This window comes from Capra hircus, chromosome 16, assembly GCF_001704415.2.
Source record: "Capra hircus breed San Clemente chromosome 16, ASM170441v1, whole genome shotgun sequence".
Taxonomy (NCBI): Eukaryota; Metazoa; Chordata; class Mammalia; order Artiodactyla; family Bovidae; genus Capra; species Capra hircus.
In genome coordinates this window covers 5,944,463-5,961,600 of record NC_030823.1, presented here as the reverse complement: position 1 = coordinate 5,961,600, position 17,138 = coordinate 5,944,463, and the positions used below count along the sequence as shown (strand labels likewise).

Genomic DNA, 17,138 nt, shown 5'->3' with positions numbered 1-17,138 from the left:
TTCCTTCTCTATACAAATTTAAAAGGAGGTTTCTCTCAAAATTCTGTGTTGCCATAGTGACACCTGGTTTCACCTGAAGTTAACCAATGCCTTTTTCTTATGGAAATGTTTATCTTAAGCTATGCTAATGTACTATGCATTTACCCCAAACTCTGTCTTCAAGTCGGTTCCCCCTTTTGGGCTCAGAACCTACTTGATAAACCAGTATGTTATACTCCGATATTGTTCCTCTAATCTATGTAAATGAAACTATTTGTATGGTGATCTGCCCTTCTTCAAGATTGAAGTTAATCATTTTATGGCCCCAGATAAACCGTTTGGAGCCAAGATTATCCCAAAATGCATCTTATGGGTGAGGAGCTTGCTGCCATTCTGTTTTGAGACATACCTGTCTTTCATTAACAGGCTGCTGCTGACTATATAACATCCAGCTAAAGACTAGCAGGGGGGTACTCTTTCTGCCCCCTTCTGATGCCTATGTCAGAAGCTTTCTCTATCTCCTTTATACTTTAATAAAACTTTGTTACACAAAAGCTCTGAGTGATCAAGCCTCGTCTCTGGCCCCAGATTGAATTCTTCTCCTCCGGGGGCCAAGAATCCTGGCATCGTAATTCAACAACAACCTTTCAAAAACTGGCTGCCTGCGTTGGGAAGTTCAGAGCCTTAGCCACTGGACTAGAGGGACGTCCCAGGGTTGGGATTGTAACACAGGCCTTCTGATTCCCTGGCTACCTCTTTCTACCAAAGCTCAGATGAGCCCTCTCGCTTCTCTAATTTCATGCCATTCCACTGGATTAGGTCTCTGGATTCCCAAACTACTGCTCTTTCCCAACAAATTCCAACACAGAACAGCCAGATAATCTCAGCTGAAGGATCTATAATCACAAAGTTTTACTATATATTATTTATGTTAACTATAATTAATAACTATATAATAACTATAATTAATAACTATAGTAGGAGACAATAAAGACAGGATCCCAGTTAGGCTGGCTTGTGCATTTATTCACACAACTTGTTGTGACATTGTCACCCACGTTTGGATCATTTCAGCACTGATGATTTGATTTGTTCACTAGAACCTCAGCATTTCAGAGCTGGGGGCCCTTAGAGATGGCTAGTTCAGAAGGCTTTTAAGTCATTTTTTAAACCTACAGCTGACCCAGAAGTCAATTAATTATATATATTTAAAAAGTGCTCCTTTTGTTGAATAGCCGTGGGCTGTGAATCAACACTAAGGAATCCCTTTCAGGTCTTTAAAATGTCGCTTGAAAATCATTGATGTAGTTCCACTTTTTCCTTGTAGAGATGGAAAATCAAGCCAGGCAAGAAGCAGAGTTTATATCAGGATTTTACTCCATCTAATTACTCTGTTTAAGCTCCTCCACCATAGGGTGAGCAGAAAAACATTCAAACTCCTTTCTTTCCTACCTGATCAGCAGCAGTTTCAGCTCGAGGGTTTAATGGGAAAGATGGAGAAATGCTTAACTCAGATGAAGAGTTTGTGTAACCACGTCTGAAGGCAATCAGTAGTTTCCAGTCCTTCTCTCCCCACCTTCCCATTCTCTTTTAAGTTTTCATATATATTTGCTTCTTTTAAAAATTTTATTGTTATTATTTTTTGGCCATGTTGTACAGCTTGCGAGATCTTAGTTCCCTGACCAGGGATTGAACCTGCACCGTTGGCAGTGAAAGCAGAGTCCTAACCTCTGGACTTCTGGTCAATGTTGCTCAGTCATGTCTCTTTGTGACTCCATGGACTGCAGCCTGTCAGGCTCCTGTCCATGGGATTCTCCAGGCAAGAATATTGGAGTGGGTTGCCATTTCCTTCTCCAGGGTGACATCCAAGAAATACCCTATATTTGCTTTAAATAAGGCCTACCTAGATATGAAGATCGGGAGTTAAAACAAGAACCCTAACCTAATCAGTTGTGCTGTTTGGAGGATGGTCTTCATGGCCATTAGTCCAGGGGACACCAGAGAAGCCACGTAGTGCCCAGGCCTGAATCCAGGGGCCAGGCCTGAGCGGAGACGCTGCGGCCAGCTCTGAGTGTGGTGGCACTGGCCGCTCAGCTCAAGCACTGTATCTTCTGAGAGCTGGGATGTGTGCTTTGAAACAGATTTCAGAGATGTATGATTAGTTCCATCACGATACGGGCAAGCCCAGAATGCAGAAGTCACTGCCTAAAAGGCTAAAAGGCAAGGCTAAAAGTATCCTGGTCTATGAATCTAGTTGACTATTACTCCTGAGAGCTCAGGTTCATCTGGGGGACAACTGGATGTGAATGGTGTTACACAGATAGTAACAGGTTCACATGTTTTATTTATAACAGGTTTTAAAATCTGCTGGTAAAGGACATGCCATTTTTATCCTGCTTGCAGTGGCATGGAGGCCATGCCCTAATAGACCCAGGTCAAGGGTTGGTAACCAGCTTCCTGGTACCTAGTGAGTCATCCTTGGATTTGCCCAGAATAAGTTAGGGAGTTGTCTGGCTGTGTGTATACACTCGGGTGGGGGTGTGGGGCTGGGGGCAGGGTCAGTCAGTCCTGGTGGAGAGTTTCAAACAAACCCAGTGACCGCTGGGAGAGGATGCAGTTGTTGAGAAAGGGGAGACTCACAAACCATTATTAAAGATGGAGGGCAAAGAAACTGCTCTTTTTTTTTTAAGAAACAGGGGTAGGAAAAGATGGAAGAAAAGAACAGTGTTTTTTCCATGCGCTAACTCAAGCCTAAGGAGCTGAGCTGGCTATATACCCCATTAAACCAATGTCTTAGGAAACACTGGTCTCTGCCAGAAAGCTGCTCTGAAGCTCTGCTTTATGCCTCACCACACACTGGGGTTGGGGGGTGCGGCTCCTTGGGATCCTGTTTGATGTGGCAGACGCACAGATCTGGGGCCCAGCAAAGATAAGGTGAGAGGCAGGGGGGAAACATCGGGCCAAACTTTAGAAAGGACTCGAGCTGTGTGTGTGTGTATTCTGCATCCCTTTTAAGTAAGGATATTTGGGATGGAAGCTACAAAGTAAAGAAAAAGACTTTAGTCCTGTTTTGTGAATGATTTCTGTTTTCAAATAAGTGCCAGCCCCTGTTTGGTTGGTTGGTTATTAGTTATTTTCTCCCCAGCACGTTTGAAAGAACCTAGGTGGGCAGTGGGTCCGTGCCCGTGGAGAGCAACCTGGGACAGGCAGGAAAGGTGGGTAACACTTCCCATTGCCGAAGACTTGTCAACCGTGGCTGGTTCCTCCTTCAGAATCGACCTCTTCAAACAGCCAGGAGAGCCGGGCTCTTCTTCAACATCCTACTTTCCCTAAAATACCTTGGGGAGCCAACAACTCCTTTCCTTACTTGCTGTTTTAAAGGAGAGTAGGTGCGTCTGGATGAGAGTTGCTGGGAGGAGCTCTGAATTGAGATGTGAAAGCTCAGAACCTAAATGACTTGCCAGGAGGCCGCTTTGACCTGAAACTAAGGCCTATTAGTCATGTTAGAGACCCAGTGAATGGAACAGCTAAAACAAACAACAAACTCTCAACCCCCAAAAAACCTCTGGGAAGGTGGGAACTGAAGAACTCAGGAAGGAAGGTAGGGAATAGCTGCTAACACGTGGTGGTTTGGTTGCTAAGTCGTGTCCGACTCTTGTGACCCCATGGACTGCAGCCCGCCAGGCTCCTCTGTCCATGGGATTCTCCAGGCAAGAATACTGGAGTGGGTTGCAATTTCCCCTCCAGGGGATCTTTCCCACCCAGGGATCAAACCTGGGTCTCCTGTGTTTCAGGCAGATTCTTTACCGACTGAGCTCCGAGGGAAGTCTAGCTGCTAACATAAAGGAAACTAATTTTCCTGATAGGCATTTTGTTAAAAATTAAAACAAAGAAGGAAAGGACTGCCAAACCTGACTCTTTTTCATCCTTCCAGATTCATCCTTTTTCAAAAGCCCCAGCTTCATAGTTCTCTGATTGCAGACTCTAACCAAGGTGGGCAGAGCAAAGCTCGTTTCCTGAGGGAATGAAACTGGCAACCAGGGCTGTGAACCACCAAAGGGAAGTGTTGGCAGAGAAGCACTTCAGGACCCAGTAACAGGCTGAGTCCTGGGCTTGCACAGTTAGGCTCTCAACGTGGCCGTGGCAGGGCCCTTCTCAGTTTCAACAACCGGTGACCTTACCCCAAAGTGGATCCATACAGAGGATAGCACAGTCACAAGCAGGCATGGATTTTTATTCTCAGTGCACAATAGTTTGCTCATCAGCAACAGCTTCATTGTTCTAAAAAAAGATCTCTTTTTTCCCTTCCTTTAAAACTCCCCTTCCGTTCTTCCTGTCTCAATGGAACAACATGTTTGAATTTCAGAATTGCTATTTATAGCATTTTTTTCCCTAAGAACCATATAAATACATGCAAAACATTGTACAGAGAGCTTAAATAATATTAAAATGCAAATACAGATTGGGTATACTGTTTGGCTGAACTGTAGATTATAACCACACACACTGGGGTACACATTGCTTTGATATCACCGTTTGTGTATGTCATGCAGATCACAATAATCAATCTTCTGTTTTGTTTTTTTTCTTTTATACAAAATACCAGTGCCTGTTATACTAGTTACTGAAAAGAAAAAAAGAAACTCAGAATCCCTGTGTGTGTGCTAATCTGAAACAATGTAGATAGGTTTGTTGGCACATGTATATGGCATACTCACACACAGCATATACACACAGGGGGAACACATGAACGAAAGGCCGATTCAGCCATGGGGAGCTCACCTCCCCCCACCTCTCCTAATCAGGAGGAAAGGGGACAGCAGGTCTAACAGCAGGCTGGGCAGGCAAGGGCAGCACTGAGCTAAACGGAGGCATGTCGGGTCTGTTCTGAGGAAGAGCCTGGAAAGGCTTAAGAGAGCAGACATTTACAGAGGGTCCCACCCCACCCACTGCAGCGAGGGGGTCCCCAGCTGTGCAGAGGGAGGAAGAGGAAGTGTGCACTTTGGGATGGCATCACGGGCTGCTTCAGTCACTAGGCAGGGAAGACAGGGAAGAGAAGTGATGGATGAGCTGAGAGGTTTCAGGACACATGTGAGCTTGCCATGCCCCTGGGTTTTGGCAATGAGGTAATCACTCAGATATAAGTGTGCGATTCTCCCCTCTGAAGCTCAAGGGAAGAAGAAATGCAAACCCTGAAGAACTCACAAGTGCCTGCGGGATTTCTTGGTCTCTCTACCACACTTAGAGATGGAGAGTCATTTTAGAAGCAGAGGACACCTATGGGAAGGATCTAGTCAAGACTGTCACCTAGGGCTAGAACCAGCCTTTATTTTCCATGTAGAGCTATTCTCTCTCATCCGATATATTGCATAAAACTTTTCTAGGGGAGGGGGAGAAGTCTCAAATCAAATCCTTGCACAAAAAAATTCACTAATGGAAAACTCCAGGGGCAACAGGAGGTGAAAGAACCGTAAAAAATGCAACCCCCAAATCAGAGTACCCGTGCAGCCCAAGTGTCTTGGGTACCACTCTGCTAGCTGTTCTTCAAGAAATACAAATCTACCTGAGGTCCCTGATCCTGATCACTAGTTCCTGATACCCGTTTCCATGGGGATGTGCACTTATTTCCTGCCAGCTGTTCCTTCTTCCTGGATGCCTTCCTTCCCATTGGTAATCAACTGCCCATTTTTCTAGTTTTATCAAGAGAGGAATCTAGGATAATATTTCCCCCTTTTCCCCATCAGGCTCTTTTCAAATCCAAAGCACCATTTTTTGGGGAAAGGTTTATTAACTTATGCCATATTTATCCACTGCCAGTGGGATCACTGAAACTGAATAGGAAAAAAAAAACCACATATAAAAAATATATGCACATAAGCACTTAAACTTGCTCAATTCCATACCAGCAAAATTTATATAAAAAGTTCTAGATCCAACAAAATTCTTCCCCATAAGCATGAAGATGGCTGTTTGGAGAAAGGTAGTATGGTGCATTGGTTTAAAAACAAATTGCAAATACACTGTGAGTCACCTGTCATGTCTAACAGCTGCTTTTGTGCCCCCTTCCACAGGGTTACAGGACAGCACTTTATTTTAAATCCTTTAAACAAAATACATATGGCTGACTCAAAAAATATCAGTTTATGATCTAAAGAAAAGTATATATTGTTTGCATAATATTTCTATATTTTCTTTCTTACTACAGAAACTAGAATACACAGAAAAAATCCCACTGACTTTAAACAAGTAGACACAAGCCCTCAAGGGTAAACTTGTCAGGCACCATGAGAGTCTTTCGGGAGCAGGAATGATAAAATAGCCTCCAAAGTTTGTTTTAAAAACTGATCTGAGATAATAAAAGACTCGACAGAACTAAATCTTCCAATTAATAAATATATATGTGAACATCGAACACCTTGGGTGAGCTATTTTTTCCCCCATCAGTACTGAAGACAGAGGAAAAAAAAGATCACTGGAACATGTAACTTTTACAAAACCAAAATCAGATTTGGGGGCTGATGTACTAATGGGAATGTGCAGGGGGTACAATGTCTTTATTTTTCCTTCCTAGGGCAGCTCTGGTGAGAGGGGGAGCGGGGAGGGAGCCACAGGAAAAGGCTGGAGAGGACAGCTCAGGTCAGCGGAGCCCCAGATGGAAATGTGGCAGTCCCCAGCAGTCTCAAGGCCCTTCTCCCCGTCCCCATCAGTCTAGAAAGAGGGGAGAGGCTTCATTTACCTGATGGAGATGGGACTTGGCCGACATGAGCCGACTCCTACACAGAAGAGCTTACATCAGCGCAGCAGGGAGAGAAATGGAGAAACTGCAAATGCGGCTCCATCATGTCCCACTTAAAAATCTCCTAGCCAGTTCCCTGGCCCCTGAGAGCCAGGCAGGGAAGGGGATGCTCTGGGCAGCGCTCAGGGAGAGAAGGCACAGGCCTAACTGTGCCGCAATGAGCGTTCTAGGAGGGGCTTGAGCAGGGTGTAGGGCGCGGACCGAGGAGGGGCGCCTCCTTTCCCTCCTTTAAGTCAGCAGAGTGTCACTGGAGCCACATAGTTTCAAAAGGCTGGGGCCCTTTCAGCGACTAGCTGAGCTAGAGGACACAGCAGAGGACTAGAAGACTGAAGGCAGCATCCAAGCTGGCCCGTCACCTGAGCTCCAGTTCTGACTGCTCTGAGGAAGGGTTTCTCAGGTCCTGCTGCAAGGGCACTGTGGCCTCTCCCACGCCCTCGCAATCGTCCCGCCCCCAACGATCAGGCCCTGGCACTGTGGACTCTCCCACGCCTTCGCAATCGTCCCGCCCCCAGCGATCAGGCCCTACCCGGGAACAGCCTTAGCAGACGGCTTTGAGAGCAGCAGTGGTTACCCCGAGGAGGACTCCTAGTTGGCTCTGATGGTCTGTCTTGCCCTAGATCTGCCAGCTTCTGTTCCTTAATATCCAAGCCCAGTTAGGAGGCAGGGTCAACCTTAATTCATTCCTTTGCCACCACTTTAGGAAAAGGAGGAAGCTCAGGCTTCAGGTAAAAACTACAGACCACATATGTGTGAGCTTCATGGTCAAGGCTAATCCTCCTGGCACTTAGAAACCACACACACCGGGCAAGATGGCAGTTTAGAAGATAACCTGGCAACAACAGGGACACAGTATTACCTGCTCGCAACTGCTCCCAAAGGGCCGTTAGCAAAGAAATGTGCCTGTCTCTAGAAAGAAACCGAGAGTTCCACTGGGGCCGGAAGGGAGAAAGGTCAAAGTTGACTCAACTCACCCATATTCTTTCTATTTTTTTAATCATCACAACTTAGAGTGAAGGTAAGGAAGACAATGGTCGCAAAGGACCAAGAGATTGTGGGGAGGTTTGATTGGAAGGGCAGAAAGAAGAGCCTTGGGCATAACTTTTCAAAATGGAAATATTGTTTTAAAACAATCTGATTCTGTACCTTCCATTCTTACCTCAACACATTTCATTTGATAATGTTTGTAGCTCTGAATTTTGAACTGAGCTCATAAACAGCATAGACTCATAGGGTAAAAATCCAGAAGTAAGGAGACTGGTGACATAGATAGGAATGTTGGGGAGAATTGGAGGTGGGGTAGACGCCAAGATGATTGTTGCCATTTCTTTCAAAATGACTACTGACACGTCCAAGGAATAGATCCACCCCGCATCACTTGCCTGGGGCTTAGCTGGGTCCTGCTGCAAACCCCAACTTGAGTTTCAGCTAAAATCCTCGTAGTGAGAAGGCCCATCATCGCCTTAACGACGGGACAGATGAAAAGGGGGACAGGGAAGGCAGGAACGGGAAGCAGAGAACGAAGTTCAAACCGACGTCTCCATGCTGTGCAGAGGGCTGTCCGAGTGGGAAGCAACAATTTGTGCTCGGGAGCAATCCACCGAGCTGTTGTTTTCGTTGGTTTCTGGAGTGTCCTCACCACCCGGCGAGGACATCTTAGTCCCAGGCTTAGACACCTTTTCAAAAATTTCCTCTTCTTGCTCATCCAGGAGTGGTGTTCGTGGCCCCTCCTCATCTATGGTGAATTCAGGGTGGGTCATGAAGTTGTGGATGGAGTTTTGGTTCTTGGGTTTCTGAATGCTTTCGTGGAGGGAACTGTGGAACGCTTTGACCACTCTGATCTACACCAGGGGAAGGAAAAGGAGGGTGAGAAAACGCAGCGGTGAGAACTGGTCAGCAGAACAGGGGACTGGGTGGTTTGATGACAGAAACAAAGCCCAGCTACAGAACACTACTGCCCCACAACCCAAACCAAAAGCATGAGAAGAGATCATGAAACACCAGAACATCACATGACTTAAATTTCAAGCACTGAGGTGGGGTGGGGAGAGTGAACAATGACAAACAACCAGAATATTTCAAAGCTGCATAAGAAAAAGTAGAAAACCCAAAGCAAAGTTAGCATTTCCAAACAATCTACTCTCAAAATTAAATAGGAAACAAAAAGATTCATTAGTTCTTTTGGATGGAAAGCAAGGACATTGGAAATAGATGCAGTTTAATAGTCAAACTTAAAAGATGATCCAGACATGTGGATTTCTGTGTTGGGGCCAAATATTTTGTGAGGGTGGAATGGAAGATTACACATTGAAGTTATCTGTTGAAAACCCTCAATAAGCCAAACATATCAATTTGCACACAATACACGTTGGGTGATAAGCGACCATTAATACTGTGCGGCAAGGCAGGCAATACCGTGCAGCTGTGTCAGCAGCATGCAAGAAATCAAAACTCTTATCCTCTCCAATTTAACAACTGCTCTTTCAGTCAGGAAACATGCACATGTTTATATCCCACAATCTCCACTGTGTCCTTTTCCCCCAAACAAAGCAGAACTCCACTCCTTCAGCCCCTCCCCTTGAAGAGGTGGATAAATACAGGCATCACAGTTGCCCCCTCCGAGGCTGACAGAGGGCTGCTCTCTCAGTTCAGATGCGGCTGGACGCATGCGGCCATGACTCTGACGCACAGCGGCTGTGCCGAGTCACAGAGCTTTCTCCAGCTGTTTGTAAATTACGAAGAGGAACATGATCTTAGGTAGGGGAGGGAGAGCGTGGGCTCAGAACAGAAGCTACTCAGGCCAGGAGGCTTTCCTGATGGGATGGATCACGAGGATGGAGGAAAGGGAGCCACCTGTGGTTTCTCAAAGGGGATACACTCCTGTGAGTGTCACAGGCTTTGCTCTACTGCACAACAGAGGAAGGGGTTCCGTTTAGAGGAGAAGAAGAAACACCTGACAAGCACTGATCCCTCTGCCCAGCCTTCACTTTATCCATAGGCACCAGCTCTCTGGCAGCTGTTTTTCCAAACTGGAAACCTCTCTGAGGTATGTGTTAGAACTTGGGTTGGTAGTACTAGAGTAGGGGCAAGGTGGGATCCTGAGAGGCTGGAGAGAGAGGGGAAAAGAAAGCGGTCGTAGGACAGTTTCAGTTCTGGGAGGTGGCTGATCCTAGACTGATCCCAAAGTTCTTTCATCAGAAAAGAAATGGAAATAATGCAGGAGAGACTGTTGAGGTGGGAGAGGAGAGAGAAGTGATGGGGGCTGGGGCGGGGCACCTCTTCCAGCAAAGAACACCTTCCTGAAGAACATGGACCCAGCGAGCACACACAGAGGCAAATGAACTGTGCAGCTGGTCTCAACGCTTCCGTCACTGTGCAGAACCTTCCAAAGAAACGCACAGGGCAGGTTCACGGAAGCTGCATCTCTGCCGGCTAAGGCTTTCTTATCTTGCCTTACTCCACAGCACGCCGGCAGACCCACAGGACAGAGGGCACTCAGAGCTCAGAAGGCAGAGGACACTGTCACTCAGTGCTTCCACCCCCCATCCCCAAGTCACCTTCATCTCCCTTATCGTTTGCCTGTACTAGTGATTCATCCCCCCAACAGGTGAGAGGAAAAGCCACCAAACAGGGCTCCAGAACCTCATTGCGACCCCTTGGCTCAGTGCTTCAGCCAAGAAGAATCGAGGAACCTGGGTACACATTCACCTTGCTGCTGCACACAAAGTTAGGATCTATCCTTCTATCCCTTTGGTAAGATCAGATGGAATCCAGGTTACATCTGGGTTTCAGGAAGTCCCAAGTTATAATGGGTCTACATCAAATCTTAGAGCAAAGCACCTGGATGAAGCGAGACTGAATCCAATGCCCTCAAAACCACACTCCCCCTGCAGGAGTGCTAGCACAGCCCACTCTTTTCCGATCTCCACATTTCTAACACGTGCTACAGGTGACAGGCACCTCTATATCATGAGCTGGTCATCTTTAGTATGAGTGATTTTCAAACTTCCTGCTTCTATTTTTTTTTAAAGTGACTGAAAACTTTGTTAAAACAATTGTATGTTAAGTCCAATCTAGAAAACAGATGTTTAAAAACAGGGGTCGCAATGAGGTTCTGGAGCCCTGTTTGGTGGCTTTTCCTCTCACCTGTTGGGGGGATGAGTCACTGTTACAGGCAACAATAAGGGAGATGAAGGTGACGTGGGGATGGGGGGTGGAAAAGATAGGGACAGTTTCTTCTTTAGGGGAGCAAGGAACAGTCATCCAGCTAGATAGCAGGGCTCTGGACTCTAAAGAGAAAGCAGCCACCTGTAAGGGAAGGTCGAGAAGAGGAGTCAGAGAGCTAGGAAGCACCATCTGGTGGCCTGGCAGGCGGAAAGGAGGGTGGTGGGCAGAGGGTGTGGGTTGTGCCAGAAGGCCTCTCAATCCCAGTGCTGACCTTGGAGACTCTGTGACACGCACGGATGCCCACCACACAGCTACCTCATCACCAGCCCACCCCAGGCGGTGGTAGCCTCCCTTCCTGACGCACAGTGCCTGGTGCCTGAGCAGTGTGTGGGGGACAAGACACAGATAGAGGCGGCTGCTGGGCAAGCTTCAGGCCCTCTCTGCTTGGCCAATCAACCTTTCCTTCCCCAATCACCGTCGCTCAGAGTCTCTGGGAAATGTCCCTTCTGGGGCGCTTATCCTACAGATGAAAGTGGCTGATTGAAGAGCAACTGTTTCTCACGGCTCGGAGGCCCGAACCAGGCTGGCCCTTAGATTAGGCATGAGTGCTAAGGGCCACTCTCTGGAGTTCAGTGAATGGGAAGATGAAGATTCCCTTTTCTTCAGCTGGTATTCTGCAGGTTTCCTTTGCAGAAATTAAGGGAAGAGAAGGAATTAGGGCCTTCCTAGAGAGGGAAATCTTGGGCTTCCCAGGCGGTGGTAGTGGTAAAGAACCTGCCTGCCAATTCAGAAGACATAAGAGACACAGGTTCGATTCCTAGGTCAGGAAGATCCCGGGGAGGAGGGCATGGCAGCCCACTCCAGTATTCTTGCCTGGAGAATCCCATGGAGCCTGGCAGGCTACAGACCACAGGGTCACAAAGAGTCGGACATGACTGAAGCAACTTAGCATACAGAGAGGGAAATCTTAGAGATCTGTCTGCCAAACATTAGATAAATAATTGAATTTGTTTGAAAATCTGGAATGGGAAATGGGTTTTAAAATGCCTGACTATAACTTCTAGGCCCTCCAGTAAGAAGGCACAGCTGGAGGAAGAGCAGGGATGGCTTGACTCTCCGGGCTTTCTACCTTTGAGGGGTTGCACCATATCGTCCACCAGCAACTCTGCATGAGCCCCGTGGTCACTGTTTTTTGCTTAGTGTCCTCCCACCTTCAAATCACCAGGACAGTTGACACTAACCCTTCCCAACAGAGAGGCAGGGTTTAAAATAGAACAGAGACTAGTTAGAAGGACATGGTAAAGCCATAAGAAAGCAGGGAACAAGAGGAATACGGGAGGACTAGAGCAGGAGAGCCTTGAGTGCTGGAGGGTAAGACACAGATCTTGGCTGCCTTTGGGCCTGAAGAACACGCATCCACATAGACCTCCTCTCCCCCTGCTCCTCACACCTCACATGAGAACACTTAGATAGAAAGACAATGGGTAATCTAGGTCTGACCATCCTACACACTCACAATCAAGTGAACCACAGAGAAAGCAATTGCTCTTTCTTTACCCTCCATCCCAGGGTTGGAGTGGTGGCATCCAGGAGTTGGGGAGAAAGAAACAGACTAAACACTCAGGTATTTGAAGCCCACAACGTACTTAATACAGAGAGACGCCTTCCCCACCAAATACCTTAACAGCACTATCAGCAAAGAGGCTTATGTTTCCTCTCTGGGTCCCACTTGGGGAAGGTAAAAAGATCAGGAATAGGAAGGCAAAGCATTAGCAATAATCTACCTATAATCTACCAGATCTTAGGGTGAGCCCTGATGGCATTCTGGTTGACCGGATGACTGAGAAAGGGGTCCTAAAACTTTGCAGCCAAAATAAATGTGAAGTGTTGGTTATAAGTAAAACAATCAGATTAGAGGAAAGGAAGAAAACAAAAAAAAGGTTGCTCTTCAGAAATTCCTACAGGAAAAAAAAATTTTTTTAACAGGTGAAAAATACGTTATTTTGATCTTTTTATATATTTCTCCTACGAGATGTGAATGAATAGATTCTTAAACCAGAGTTTGGCTGAAGATCCCTGAAAAGCAAAACAACAGGGATGCTCAGGCCTGTGCATGTGAACTGAACATCTTTTCTTCACATTCAGTTACCACTTTTATGCCAATACTGCCAGCTAACAGTGGAGTGGTGGCCAAAAAGACACTATTAGTATTGGCCAAACTCAACACTGATTCAACTATGACAGATATACTGCTTAAAAAAAATGGGAATAATAGCTCCTTTTATGCCTTTTTTTCAGGAGATCTCAACTTTGCCCCCAGATGAAGAGAGTTCTCGAGTCTCCATTTGGCTTAACCTTACACCTAACCTTAGGAGACAGAGTTGACAGTCAAAGGAGCAGAAGGAGAGGAAAGCAACAACAACATCTTCAAACAAAGCAACAAACAAAGTGAAGTAAAACAAACAGAACTCAAGGAAGGAACAGGCAATGCAGGGGAACAATCAGAAAACAAGAGTACTGTCTTTAAAATGGTTACGGTTTAATAGCTTTTCAACATTAAAAAATAATCCAATTAAAGGGCACACAGCTAGTTTTGAAGTGGGGATTTTGCCCCAACTTTTTGCCCAACTCAAAGACCAAAGGGAAAAACCAAAAGGAAAAGATAACCACGACTGGTTAAAGTGACTGCCACGTGCTCTCTTGTGGTCATTTTAGCAAATCATGCATCATAAGAGACTATCACTCACTGCCCAGAATAGGAGATGAAACAGCAGCAGCAACAGAAGTGGTGGGGGGAGATTTAACTGGCGCAACTGTTACATAGGATGAGCTAGGAACATGTTTTACATCAAGGTGTTGACCCACGGTCTGGCGCCTTAGGACTCCCTTAAAAGAGGCTCCCGTCTGGAATGTGTTAATTATGTCGATCTGCAAAGAATCAGAAAGTGAGACAGCTTTGCTCCACAGTCAGAGAGAAGTGAGAAAAGAGGAAGGGAAGGTCCAAGAGGGTTAGGGGAGGGGATGGAAAGAGCTGGGGAAAGGGGACAGGAGACGGGAAGCCAGAGAGAATCCCTCACACACAAAACAGTCAGGAGAAGGGGGGAAAAACGTTAATTGCACATCACACTTCATTTAAGGAACAGTTTGCCGTGGAGTCTACATACCCAGCCAGAATCTAGCCTTGCCTTCCCTTCCCTTTTAGCCTATGATGGACATTTGAGGTGTGCCGGTGTCCAGACACATCTACAATTAAAGGGACTTTTCCCACTCCTGACTCCTGACAGAGAGTGACAGCTTATTCACAGTTCTGACCCATACTCTTGAAAAAATAAAGCATGCAATTTAAGATAGTAGGCAAAGTATATATTCCTGAGTTTTGAGGCTCAGGAACTCTAAACCAATTAAATTGATTACCTATTCTTGCAGATTTTCCAGGAAAACAACTTATGTGTTTAAACAGAGGCAATATAGTAGCCCATACACAAGTGGCCTTGGGGAAAAGGCTCCTAGACCACGAAATTGCTGGGCTCACCCTCTTCTGGGTTATTCGCTAAGATACCCCTTCCTTGGGTGGGAGTGGACAAGGCCTCTGAAGGCGGAGCTCAGGAACACAGGGGCCAGGCCCTTAGAGAGAAGGCCTCCAACAGCAGTCATGCGCTGGGGTCCTGGAAGCACTGGCCCAAGTCAGTCATGAGCTCAGAAGGCAGACGGGCCCAGGAGGAGGAGCTGGCGGGCCCAGGAGGAGGAGCTGGCTGAGAGTGGCGGCGGTGCTCACCAGCTGCGGGTCTAGCCCTGCACACACTGCCTCTGATTTTCAGGGTCCGACTCCTCGGAGACAGAGGCAATGAAGGCCATTTGTCTTCTGACAGTGGCCTTGATCTGAGGCCTCGGTAACCTACCACCCTCATCCCTGACTTCTGAATGACAAGGAACAAATCAAAAAGAATTCCCTTACCCTTCAGGATCTGGTAGAATCACCTTAAAAATGCCCAAATGCCTAACACCACGGGTCAGTCTACCAGGGAGGTGGGAGAGGTGCTGACTCCACTCATCTAACCTCACTTCCCCAGGTGAGAAGGTGGGAGGGCAGGGACCTTGTGAATCAGACAGTTGCTCTTATTTATAAAGCTTCCTGAGAAGCCATGAAATGTTTAGGGCTAGTTTCTGGATTCAGACCAGGTTTGAGCTAAAATACCACTCTTATCACATGATACAGTATTCACTTCCAAGGGATGGAGGAGCCTGACGCTGTGGGAGAAAAAGGTCTGCATGTGGGAAGGGGTCAGCCACACGGAAGAAGGGGCTGGAGAGTCACTCCTCGGGCTTGTTAAGGCCACAAGGCCCCAAACAATGAAGATGGAAGTTTACCAAGATTCAAGCCCTTGAGTTTCCCAAACTTCCCCTCTCTAATGCTTTTAGGTCTTCCAAAGTTACAGGGACCAGGACGGGACAGAGCCTGGCACTTCCCATCTCAGGTGTTACAAGGAGAATGACAAGGACCAGCTCTGCTGAGTGAAGGGATGATGCCAGGAGAGGGCTTTAGGATCCAGGGTGAAGGTTAGTTAGCATAGTCAGGCGCAGCTGCTGTGGAATCAGGGGTGATGGCGCAGACTGCTCATCACAGCATCTCTAACAGGTCGCCTATGTTGCCCAAGTTCGGGCTTTAATGTCATTCTGGTCCAAGCGCCTCTTGCTCCAACAGAGAAAGGTGGTATACCTAAAGCTACGTAGGCAGCAAAACCAGAGGGGTATAGAGTCGAGGGGGTGGACACTGGTAGTGGAGGGAAGGGAAGATCCATGAGTCTCAGCCCCAGGAGAGAAGCCTGGGAAGGAGCCATGAGACACTGGAACGAGGGGATCCTGGCTAGGAAAAAATGTACATAGTAGAAGAGGAGGCAGATGATCCTGAAGGGAAGAAAAGAAGACAGGTTATTCTGAAAAGAGCAGACCTGCAGGGAAGCTCCGAGGCCTCAGAGACGGGAGCCACAGGAACTGAGCTCTCGGGGTCTGCGTGTGGGAAGGGGTCAGCCACACGGAAGAAGGGGGTGCACTATGTGCAGCCTGGAGCAGGGGCTGCTGTGGAAACTCTGCACGTGCTCAGGGGGCTTTTGCAGACCCTGGGATTTCCCTCTGCAAGGAGGAGCTCCAGACGGGAAAGGGGCCCAGGACCTCCCTCCCGAGCCCTGGCTCCCCATCTCCATCTGCTGTCCTACTGGAGACCAGTTCCCAGTTGCTACAGGAGTCCTCCCGCATCTGCAGGGGTAAATCCCAAGACCCCCAGTGGGTGCTTGAAATCGCAGCTAGTGTGAAATCCTGTATACACTATGCTTTTTCCTAGGCTAATGGGCAGGTAGCTGGTATAGTGAGGATATGATAGGCAATGGAATGATTTACGTCCAGGGCAGGATAGAGTGGGGCAGTATGAGATTCATCAGCTACTCAGAATGGCATAAAAGGGAAAACTTACGAGTTATTTATCTGTGGTATTTTTCACTTAATATTTTCAGATTGTGGGTGACCACAGGTAACTGAACCCAAGGAAAGCAAAGTCATGGAAAAGGGGCGATCACTGTCTCTACCTTAGAATATTCATTTCACCTTTCTTCCCTAGAAAGTGGTGGGCTTGACGAAGGAACTTTTGAAGCCACCTGCAGTGCTGTTTAGAGGGTGAAGTTTACTTCTGGGATCTCTAGCCAATCTGCAGAGAGGCACAGGCCTGTTCTCTGGAGAACACCTTTGAGAACTTGGGGATTTCCAGTTCCCTGAGACAGGAAATTTTAGGACTAACACAACAGAGGTATGTGAGGTAAGAATAGGGAAGTGCCTAGACCAGGCCCTTTACCCCGGAACAGGGAGCTACAGCTGCTGCATGAAAGGTGGGGAGAAGAAGCTACTGCAGGACTAGGGCCATGGCACTTCTGAGCAGCAGGAGCAGCTTCTAGCCCATTTCAGAGATCGCGGGAAGGGAAATGGTGTGAAGAAATTATAGCCTCTTCTTTTCTGGGGAGAAAATCTGAACCTGTAAAAGACACTCAGGCACTCAGAGACTACTGTTATTTATATACACTTAGCAATAAGGTTCCCCATCATGGTCTTACATTTTGAGTGGGGAAGACATAAAAGAGTGAGTTTCTTTTACAAAGATCCTCCAGATAACATCTACATTCCCTTAATAGCCGCTTGAGGATGTACAGTAAAT

General features: G+C 47.0%; 1 protein-coding gene across 2 annotated transcripts in view; it reads right to left on the bottom strand.

Moving 5' to 3' along the window:
- The window catches only part of LOC102176524 (plasma membrane calcium-transporting ATPase 4), a 49,430-nt gene continuing 40,506 nt past the window's right edge, over positions 8,215-17,138 (bottom strand). Inside the window, exons 20-21 of one of the 2 annotated variants that reach the window (XM_018060141.1) lie at positions 13,760-13,867; positions 8,215-8,613 (exon numbers count right to left, since the gene is read on the bottom strand). In XM_018060141.1, coding sequence (XP_017915630.1) covers positions 8,299-8,613; positions 13,760-13,867 — 423 coding nt within the window. In that variant the 3' untranslated portion in view covers positions 8,215-8,298. The remainder of the gene's footprint in view (positions 8,614-13,759; positions 13,868-17,138) is intronic. The other variant, XM_018060142.1, reaches the window with a different exon arrangement.